The sequence below is a fragment of the Gallus gallus genome, chromosome Z (genome assembly GCF_016699485.2).
Source record: "Gallus gallus isolate bGalGal1 chromosome Z, bGalGal1.mat.broiler.GRCg7b, whole genome shotgun sequence".
Taxonomy (NCBI): Eukaryota; Metazoa; Chordata; class Aves; order Galliformes; family Phasianidae; genus Gallus; species Gallus gallus.
Window position 1 is genome coordinate 1,223,826 of NC_052572.1, and position 10,984 is coordinate 1,234,809.

At 46.8% G+C, this 10,984-nt stretch overlaps 1 protein-coding gene across 1 annotated transcript; it reads left to right on the top strand.

Moving 5' to 3' along the window:
* The first annotated feature begins 4,593 nt into the window (after window positions 1-4,593).
* Window positions 4,594-9,716, top strand: SEC11C (SEC11 homolog C, signal peptidase complex subunit). The gene is made up of 6 exons (XM_424458.8): window positions 4,594-4,705; window positions 4,931-5,040; window positions 6,693-6,842; window positions 8,215-8,334; window positions 9,027-9,084; window positions 9,501-9,716. The coding sequence occupies exons 1-6, from the start codon at window positions 4,664-4,666 to the stop codon at window positions 9,552-9,554; spliced, it is 534 nt and encodes a 177-aa protein (XP_424458.4). The 5' UTR covers window positions 4,594-4,663; the 3' UTR covers window positions 9,555-9,716.
* The last annotated feature ends 1,268 nt before the right edge of the window (window positions 9,717-10,984 follow it).

The window sequence follows — 10,984 nt, forward strand, 5'->3', positions numbered from 1 at the left end:
CATCTGAACAACATTTATCAATTATTTCTGATTTTTTTTTTTCCATATTCTTGGAGGAACGGGAAGGAAAAGAGGGCATCAGCTGCTGAAAGCAGAAAGTGCGGATCATCCCATCCATCCCTCTCCTCCTCCCTTACACCAACAACCAAGAACCAAAATGATTGTCACAAAGAAAAGAATTCCCTGAAACACATCCACAGAGCTGCAACCACATCAGCTATCCCAACATCGGGCAGCAAAGCAGGCTGAAGACGTTATCTCACCCACATAGAAATACAACCATGCAAAGAGACTGTGCCTATGACAATATCCTTGCCAGCTAGAGACAGACACAAGACAGAAGGCAGACAGGACAGAAGCCACGTGTGCTTGGAAGCAGCAGGCTCTGAAGAGTGGGAAGAACAGCACTGTGTTCAGCGTGAACATGGGCCCAAGTTGCTTCCAAAGCACAGGATTGAGGGAACCTGTGTTTACCCCAGGTGACTGCAAATGGAGCTTCCCCGTTAGCCAGCATTGCTCAGCTCGGGGATGAGGTGTGAGCTCTTTGCCAATGCCCAAGCTCTTTGAACACAAAGAGCCGTAATTCAAATATTTTTCTATAGGTAGCACTCACGTCTGGATGTTTGCACAGGGCTGGTGAAACAGCCAGAATGTCAAGAGCTCCATTTTCCTGCGGAAGAAAAAATTAGCATCATTTCCTAGTGGACAAGCTCCTGAAGAGCTGCTGTACAAATACTGAAAGCAAACAGAGAACAGAAAGATTCAAAAATACATGTAACCTTTAACAGCCAAAACTATCCCAACAGTACAGTAAGCGGCCAGCAGCAGCGGTGTGGGAGAATCGCAGCAGCAACCCTGGAGAAGGAAGAAAAGTGCAAGCCTGACACGGAGAACTCACTTCTCAACTCACTGAGAAGTGCTCTCTGAGCTCTGCGAGGCTGATCAGCAGCAAGTTGGTTGTTGGAGATGTCAGAGGTGCTCTGGTCTCAGAATTAAGTGTGGTTTTGTGCGTCAGACAAAAGAATGCAAGCAAGAAACTACCCAGTCCTGGGTCCCACAAAGATGCCTTCTTGCTTTTCTAAATTCCCATAGAGTGGTTCTGCTTTCTCCTTTGCTTGCTACCAAATTAGATTCTGCTATTCCAACTTTTTATTATTTTCTCTGCCAGGAATGGCTGCAAAGAACAGTTCCAGCACCATCCTTTACTTTCCCTCAGATACTGCCATTTCTGTGGCAAACGGCTCATCCTCACACTCAGAATTCGGGTATTCCCAGTCCACAACAGGTCTGTTTTGTGAATCAGAGCCCTACAAACAGTAAGAGATACCATTTTCCTATCAGCCTTTTGGCTCCGTGCTGTGTGGTGCAGCACTGCAGCTGTGCTCCAGGATGCAAACCCACCCCCTCATTTCAACCACTCACTTTAGCTGCAGTGGGACTCCATGGAGCTATGTTTGCAAGAAGACACAGGAGCACAGCAGTACCCTACGCCTTTGTATCATCTTCCCACTGTCAGAATCCTGCAGCAGCTCCAACATTCCATGAGTTACTCTGGATTGCAGCAACCGCAGGACTGCAGCAAAGCACCACGTGGCCCAGGGCTTTGTGGCCACACTTCCCTGCACCCGCCTGGTCCCTCCTGCACGTGGCACAGCAGTGTTTGAGAGAGACACATGACAGAAAAGTGCCAAATATTTACAATTGTATAGATGATAGAAGCATAGAACCGAAGGTTGGAAAGCACCTCCAAGATCATCCAGTCCAACCACTGACCTACCACCAGTATTTCCCCACTAAGACATGTCCTTTAGTACCACATCTGCACGTTCCTTGAACACCTCCAGGGACGGTGACTCAACCACCTCCCAGATACACACATGTAGTTAAATACAGAAGCAGCTTTGAATTCATTATTTAATAGGGATGTGGGTGTGATACAAAAGATTTTGGGACAAAAGGTGTTGGGTTTTTTGGTTTTTTTTTTTTGGTTTTTAATTAAAGCAAATGTGATGTCCTGCCTTAACATCATGAATTCTTTTAATACCTAAAATGAAAAGTACCTCCATAATAAAAATAAATAATACACATGTTTTATTCCAACAGCGAAGTAAATTTAGCAAAGATCTAATTGTCAGATATTGTTTATAATCGTCTGCAATTGTTGGGGCTGAAGTCAGTTCTGCCACACCTCTGTAAATCAGTGCAATATTCAATGATTCACTCCAGGTACAAGCAGTTCTGGGGCAAACAGGCAGAGTTTGGCCCTCTCTCAGCTTTAAGAGAGCAATCTTCTGGGAGTGAAATGTAATTAGGCAAGAAGTAGCTCATACGGTGTATTTCAATTAGTGGTTTTGTGACTGGCATCTCTCAGTTGCGTAAATACCAGTAAAGTGGGAAATGCACTTATGGGAAAAGGCGGTGACTGAGAGGCAGATTTCAGCAGCACAGCCCGCAGACAGCCCCTCCTGCAACCACCACAGCACACACCTAACAGCCACCCAGAGCAGGAACTGGGATTTACTCGTCGCGAAGGGACTCGCTGAAAGAGGAGGAGAGGCGAGGCTCTGTGATGCCTTTTAAGGGAATCAGTAATTAGCTGTTCTTAATTAGAGCAGCAAATGAAAAATCCCAAACCTGAACGACTTCTCTCCCATAACTCCCACATTTGTTTCACAGGCAGGTGACCCGCAGTGCTTGGATCCCTCATTAAACCCCACTGAGCCATTACGATCTCTTGCCTTCTCTCCATCCCATCTGGGACAATGCAAAAGGACTGCTCAATGCATCAGAGATGTGTGAAACCAATATGCAGCTCCAGATGTTGTGAACAACAGAACAATCCACAGGAGACTGCGCCCTGTGGTCCCCTCACACTGATGGCATTTCTTTATCACGTTATCCCAATCACCAATTTTAACCCTTTGTGTTGGCATTGAAAAAATGTGAGCAGATCTGTACATGGAAAAGCTCTAATCTTTTTTAATCTGCCTCAGCAGCACGATATGAAAACCGTGCTGTTTTTCAGGCAGGCAAGAACCCACCCAGCAAACACTTCCGAGGGCAGACCACAGCCTTCCAAGGAATAAACACCCTTGTTGCATGCAGTGAGGCAATGTGGAAGTCCCACAGCCTCTGAGACTGCTCCTGCGTGTGTTCCTTCCCCTCGCCTGTCTCTGTAACTGCTGCTGAACACCACATCTGCTTGGAGGGATGCAGTGACAAACCACATACGGGTCTGTGGTGGCTGTGGCTCGAGGGGCCCCCAGCCCCAGCACAGTGCTGGGATGCAGCTGGTGCAGAAAATCTCCTTTGGCACTGATCGTCTCATCTGAACACTTACAGCAGTGTCTCACCTTCCAGTGGCCTGGGCTGCACTGTGAGAAGGGGAACCATCATGGGACACCTATAAATAGGTAATTCATATACATACAAATGAATACAACTAATGAGACTTTATGTTATCTAGTTATTAAAACACACACAAAAAAAGGCAGCAAGCCGTAAATCCAGCAGGTTGGACACACGTAGTTTTAAGGATATAGAAGCACAGAACCATTAAGGTTGGAAAAGACTTCTAAGGTCACCCCGTCCAACCGGCCACCCATGGCCGATACCGACCACTGAACCACATCCGCACAGCTGTGAGCACCCCCCAGACGGGGACTCCTCCCCTCCGTGGGGCAGCTGTGCCAACGCATTACTGCTCTTTGGAGACAAAACTGCTCCTAACACCCACCCCGACCCCCCCCCGGCACAACGTGAGGCCGTCACCTCTCATCCCACCGCCGTTATGTGGGAGCAGAGGCCGACCCCTCTCACCACAATCCCCGTCCGGGAGCTGTAAGGCCTCCCCTGAGCTCCTCTTCCCCACGCTGCCCACCCCACCCCTCAGCCGCTCGCACAGCACTGTGCTTCAGACCCCTGACGGTTCGATCCCCCCCCGGACACGCTGCATGGCCTCAATGTCTTTCTTGCGCTGAGGGCCCAAGGCGGCACACAGCCCTGAGGTGCGGCCCCACCAGAGCTGAGCGCAGGGCACGGTCACCTCCCGCTGACACAACCAGGGTGCCGTTGGCCCCCTCAGCCACCCTGCTGCACACTGCTGGCTCGTGTTCAGCCGAGCATCGACCAACCCGCAACAACACAACCCCAGCGGCGCCTCCTGCGCAACAAGCAAGGCCGCCCCGCAGCCGCGCACGGCGGCACTCAGCGCACCCCGCGCGCGGCCCCGCGGCCGCCAATCCGCTGCGCCCACGCCGCGACAGTCGCCGCAAGAGCTGCCCGGCAGCCGCCTGACCCAGACGGCGCGGCCGTGGAGGAGAGCCCCGCCGCGCTGCTGCCGCGCTGCTGCCCCGCGCACCGTCTCGGTTCGCTCCGCGCCGCCGTCTGCCCGCGCTCCGGCCCCGATCCCCCTCGGCCGACGCAGTGTCCGGCACATGAGCGGGCAGGCGGGGTCCTCGCGTCAGGACCCCGACCCGCGGTGCATGCTGGGAACTGTAGTCCTCGGCGTTGGCGCGACACTGGGGGCGAGCGGGGCGGGGTGGGGAAAAGAACTACAACTTCCGGGGAGCCGGGCGCTCCGGCGGTGGGAGCGGTAGTGCTGCGGGGCTGTGCCGGGGACGAGGGTTGGGAGCCGGGGATCGGCGCTTGCCCGGGGGCCGCCATGGATCTCTTCGGGGACCTGCGGCGTATGAACAAGCGGCAGGTAGCGCGCGGGGCGGGGGGTCGGAGGCGGCTGTCCCCGGGCTGACGGCATCTCAGGGCGCTGAAATGCTGCCGGGTCCGGGAGCTGTCGGTGCGTGAGCGCTGCTGGCGTATGGCTGCAGCTGCAACGCGGCTTCGGCGCTGCGGCCCGTTGTTGCGGGCCGGAGGCCCGCCTCGCGTTGATGTGACACCGTAACCTGTACAAACATTCTCTCGTCCCATGTAGCTGTATTACCAGGTTCTCAATTTTGCCATGATCGTCTCCTCTGCCCTTATGATATGGAAGGGGCTCATCGTCATCACTGGCAGCGAGAGCCCCATCGTTGTGGTGCTCAGGTGAGTGATGGCACTGCCCCCTGCCCCACTGAAGGCCCCGGGCGCCTTCCCTGAAGGTCTGAATTGCACCCACACAGAGCAGAGCTCCTCCCGTGGTTGGAATCCAGGCTATCAGTGATGTGTGTGGAGCAGCAGTTGAGTGAGACCTTGGTCTGTTAAGTTAAGGTATAGAGCAGGTACCCAAGATCACTCGTGTATGCTGGGTAGTAATCCCTGGGCAGGGGTTAGGATTCCGAGGTTTGGTTCTGCTTTGATGAAAGCATGTATGGTTCTGTGAAGCTTCTGATGAAGCTTTTGGAGAGGGTCCGGAGGAGAGGCGTGGGGGCACGCAGAGTGCTGGAGCTCCTCCATGGAGACAGGCTGAGGGGGCAGTGGTTTCAAACTGAAGGAAGGGAGATTTAGGTTAGATGTCAGGGGGAGCTTTTCACAGAGAGGGAGTGGATGTCCCCTCCCCACAGGTGTTCAAGGCCAGGCTGGGTGGGCCCTGGGCAGCCTGATCCAGTGCTTGATGTGGCAGTCAGCAGCCCTGCCTGCAGCAGGGGTTGGAACTAGATGATTTTTCACCCAGAGGGTGGTGACGCACTGAACAGGTTGCCCGAGGAGGCTGTGGATGCCCCATCCCTGGAGGCATTCAAGGCCAGGCTGGATGTGGCTCTGGGCAGCCTGGTCTGGTGGTTGGTGACCCTGCACATAGCAGGGGGTTGGAACTACATGAGCATTGTGGTCCTTTTCAACCCAGGCCATTCTGTGATTCTATATGATTCTGTGATTTTGAGGTCCCTTCCAACCCAAGCTATTCTGTGATTCTATGCCTGAGAAATTTAGTGTTGCGTTTTCTAAAGGCATCGAGCAGTTTCAGGTCTATTTGTTTATTTCTTTTTTATCACGTGGACATTTATTTTAAAACTGTATTATGGTAAAATTCCTTTTATTAGTCAGTTTCAGTGGACCGCTGCCTCTCTCTTAATGGTAATTTCTGGTATGTCAAGACCCCATCCTGCTGGCCTCTGAGTGCTGGTCAAATGAATGAAGTTTAAATGCATGTTCATAAGGTTCAACCTTATAGAAACAGAATGTGTATCAGTAAGGAGACATGCAGAAAGTAACAGCATTTCAGTGGGAAAAGTCCATTAGTGTGAGCAGTGATAGGACCTGGAATCCTACCTTGAAGGCTGTTACCAAAATAACAAAAAATGTCTGACTGGAAAAAAGGAATCTGTTTTTCTGATCATTAATAGCAGTCACTGATGGAAGAACAAGCCTCACTCGGGTCAGTTAAACTCTACCCAGGGTATTTCCTGGGCTTCTGTGAAAGGCTTCTTGGCTTTTGTCTGTTAGATCAATTGTCTTAACCTGAATGGCTCATTTTGTTCCTTCCTTTGTACTGTATGGTACTGTTACATTTCTGTAGAGCTTATTTATAACTTTCATTGAGGCAGTGAGAATGTCTTCTATGGGCTGGCCCAGCCTGGGGCTCACTGGGGTTTGCATTGTGTGTTAGTTGTCTGCGTGGTATTCCTGAATGGGTGAAGCTACAGATTGCAGTAGGAATTGTGGGTTTATCTGTAAGAATGAAATGCTGATTGTTTTCATGGTTGTTCTCCTGTTTGCCATGGTGCTAATAAACTCTCTCCTTCTTATCTTGTTTGTAGTGGCAGCATGGAGCCAGCTTTTCACAGGGGAGACCTCTTGTTCTTAACGAATTTCCACGATGACCCAATCAGAGCTGGTGAAATAGTTGTTTTTAAGGTTGAAGGCAGAGACATTCCGATCGTTCACAGAGTAATCAAAATTCATGAAAAGTAATGCAATTTGGCATTCTTCCTTCTTTCTAAATGCAGTTTCTCTCACTGTGACTTTCACTTACTTTTCAATTTGGTAATATCTCATGAAAAAAAAAAAAAAAAGCAATTGAGGATTTGCTTTAATATACAGCTGGGCTCGAGGATGTGATCTGTTCCCAGTTCTGGGGCATGCTTCCTGTCACCCTGCCTCCTTTCCCCCAGCAACACCGTCCAGGTTCAAAGTAGGTCAACCTATGCCACAGCGAGTTCTGTTGTTTTTACCCTTATGGCATAGGCCTCACATAATGAACTGTTCTTCCCAAGTGTAAGGGGCAGTTCTACTTTTGCACAGTGAAAAGGTAGTGTGGGTATAGGAAGCAGTGGAGTATTTGCTCCTTAAGAGCTCTGGGTGAGTGTTGAACCGAAATCCTACGTTTGTCATCCACACATACATAGTGCTAGAAAGGGAGCAATATTTTACAGGTTTTCTAACATCAGCAGTTTAAATGATATCAAACAAAGTACAGAACACTATTCTATTTGAAGCGGTAGGGAAAGGCTATTATTTGGGTATGTCTGGGGTTTAAAATCGCTGTTCCTGCAAAAGGAATGAGCCTTCTTAATGGCCAGAAGTTGGGATATCAGCACTACTGGGCCCAGAGCACTGCCTGTGGGGTTTCCCATGCAGTAACAGCCCCACAAAATGTTTTGTCAACTTGATGATACTTAAAGACTGACTGCATGTGTTATTTTTTTATTTCCCCTTTTACAAATACGAAATACAACTGAGGATTTGCTGTATTGTTTAACTAAAGAGTAAGCGACCTGAAAGTGTGTTGCAGTGACGAAATGTTGAGTTGGATGCAGATTTACAACTGTGTTAAAGTGTCTTTGCTTGTTATTAGCATCAGGGGAGGGCTAAGCTAAATTTTGATTTGAGATCTTCCATTAAAAAAAACAGTCTCTTAGGGAGAGGGGTTGGTTTTATGGTTGGTTGTGTGTGTGTGTTTTTTTTTTTTTTAATTAAAATTTATGATCTCTTGAAAATACAGAAAATTGTGTGTCTGGGGTTTTGTTTTGTTTTTCCCAGATCAGCAAGTAGTGTTTTAGTTTAAAAAATTAAAATGAGTGCCTTTCGTATTCATCACATAATAACTGACATCAGGTGACAGTCTAGGAGCATTTTATACCACCTCTCCTGCTGAAATTTGTTGTCTGTCAATAAAGGCTGCCATGTTGATGACCGAATGGGGCCTGTTAAATAAGCAGGACTGGAAGTAAACATTGTTATCTAATCTTGTAGTACTTCCCGTCTTCACTGTGTGCTTTCAAGATGTTGATTGAAGTTTCTAAATTAAGTGGTTCAGCTTGTCACCTCGTTGCCTTTTAGAGAAAATGGGAACATCAAATTTCTGACCAAAGGTGATAACAATGAAGTTGATGATAGAGGCTTGTACAAAGAGGGACAGAACTGGTTAGAGAAGAAAGACGTTGTTGGAAGAGCAAGGGGGTAAGTAATGCAAAATGGCTGTGTTCTTTTTAACTGAAGTAGAGAACAAGTGATGCACTTAAATCGATTCAGCTGGGTACAAAGTGGATAGCATGGTATTTTTGAACTTCTTAAATAAATAGACTGGTAATTAAGCTAATTTCCACAGGAAAGTTACTTTCTGCAGTCTACTTACTGTTGTGGAGTGGGAATTATTTTTTTTGAAGAAGCAGCATATAATAAAAATAGTTCACCAATGAGTAACAATCAACCAACCTTTCCTTGTAAGTGCTGGAAACTGCCAGGAAATGATTTCCACATCCCACAGTAATTTCGTGTAAGGTTAAATCTTTTGTCCACTTCCCTGCTTGGGAAGAGGATTTTCTCAAATTATCTGTAGTTTTGTGCAAGAAGTATGTATTTGGAACGCTTTTGCTTGGAGCCTTGTACCATTTATGGGGTGCATGTGTATTTTTAATGCTGTGAATAATATTTAGCAAGATGAAGCATTTGTGTGATGGAAGGAGTGGGGTCTGGAGAGTTTGCTGCTGAATTTGTGTTGTCAGATGCACATCATCTTTGGAGCCCTCACTGTCTGCTTGAGTGTGTGTTTTCTCTGAAATCCATTATCTGACATTTTCTTGACTGAGTAACATTGAAACATGGAAACTTCTGAGGGTTAATTTTGCATTCATCTGCTCTGTCCATTACAGATTTTTGCCTTATGTTGGTATGGTAACTATAATAATGAATGACTATCCGAAATTTAAGGTATGTATACAGACAGTTTGAATACTTAAACTTAAAGCTATAAAATACCAAGTAAGGTAATAAGGAAAGAATCTTGCTTATAATAATACTTGTTAATAAACTTAGCTGTACCATTTGTTACCTAATGTAAAATGAGCATTGTTCTCTTGTTAGCTTGCCTGCGGTCTGTCAGAACGTGGTGTTAGAACTGATTAGAAAGCAATTTATAGCTACCTCTTGAGTTAAGCACACACAGTCATAGTGCTTATTTATAAAGAATGTGGTCTCAGTAAAATATTGCTGTAATTCTACAGGAACTGTAACTGCTCGTCTACAGCATGTAGTGTTGTAGAGGGCACTTTTTGAGCAGTTTATAATATCAGAACTTCTCTGAAGAAGAATTGTCATCAGTCTTCATTCTGTGTTTTCTTCTGCAGTATGCTCTTCTGGCAGTAATGGGAGCTTATGTTCTGCTGAAACGGGAATCCTGAGGCACAAAAAAAAGACAGCTTTCCAAGAACGGCGTATAAAGTTAAATATATGGGGATAAAAAAAAAGCATAATATATTTCAGATGTTTTAATTTCTGTCTACGGTTACAAAGCTGTGCAAACTTTTGTCTTGTCTAAATAAAGGGTCTTATTGATGAGTGAAGCTTTTGGCTCATGGTTCATTACTCAATGGCGTATTTACCACCTGAAGTAAGTAGTGCTTCTAGTTGGCCTTTTGCAAGAGGAAGATAATGACCGTCCAGTGCTGGAGCAGCTCATGCACTCCTTAAGGTGCTGTGGATGCAGTGCCCTCAGACTGCGGTGTGATGGAGGCTCTCCTCACTTTCTTCTGCCTGCCTGTTCAGGTATTTTGCTGTTTGTGTTCACAGCCTTATGAGCTGTTCTGTCAGCACTTACAAAGACACAGCATACCTGTTGGAACAGGGCGAGCTGCCGGAGTTCGGCCGCACTGATACCTAAAGAAAACTGTCTGGGTATGGTCTGGAGGAAGGAAGAGTGACAACAAAAACAATAAAACAGAAAGGAACTTTCACTCCGAATTGAGAAATGGAAACTTCTTTTCTCTGAACGTGAAACTTGCTCCTTCGTGTTCTGGAGATGAAGAAGGGAAGGACCTGATTTTTTGGGTCACGACATGATTCTAGAATTCAGGCTGTTGACCTTTTTGCCTTTGTGTTTCTAGCTGCGAAATAAAGCCAACAATTTTCTCCTGGGGCTTTATAGGTACCCAAATTACCAGATGAAAAGTGCAGTTGCGTGCTCAGTAACATCACCAGTAAGGGAAAAGAATAACCCAGATTGCTGTTTTGAGGATGTGTTGTTCTGTCTATGACACCTGAAGAGTGTCAAACATAAAATTGATCTTTCATTTTAAGCTAAGAACAGTCTTACGTGAAGTGCTGGGTCTTCTTGGCTTCCAGTGTCAGTATTGTGCCCTCAACAAAACAGAACTTGTTTTCCTTGCATGCTTTGTTTTCGTAGCTCTGATGAGGAACAGCATGATGCTTTTTTCCCTACAGAATTTTGTTTCTTCTGTAATCCCTCACCTCTGCAGAAACACACTGTTATACAACAATGGCACCCCTTCTGCTCTTAAGTGAAAGGCAGGCAGCTGCTGGGTTCTTCCAAGTACTATGCTTCTTTTGTGCCCTACTAAGCAGTTTTCACAACAAACTCTAATACAAAAAATGAGTTATTCCATATCAATTTGTGTAGAATTAAAATTGAGTATAATAAAGAGCCTGTCGGGGTAATGTAGTTATTCTTAATGCAGTCTTTCTGGAAGTGTGTCATCACGGTTAAGTAAAAATACAGTGATTTTGGGGGGCAGTGTATGGGTGGTGTTCCTCAAATTAGAATTTCTTCCCACTCCCATACAATCACAGTTCTCACTTTGAGAGTGGGACTTTG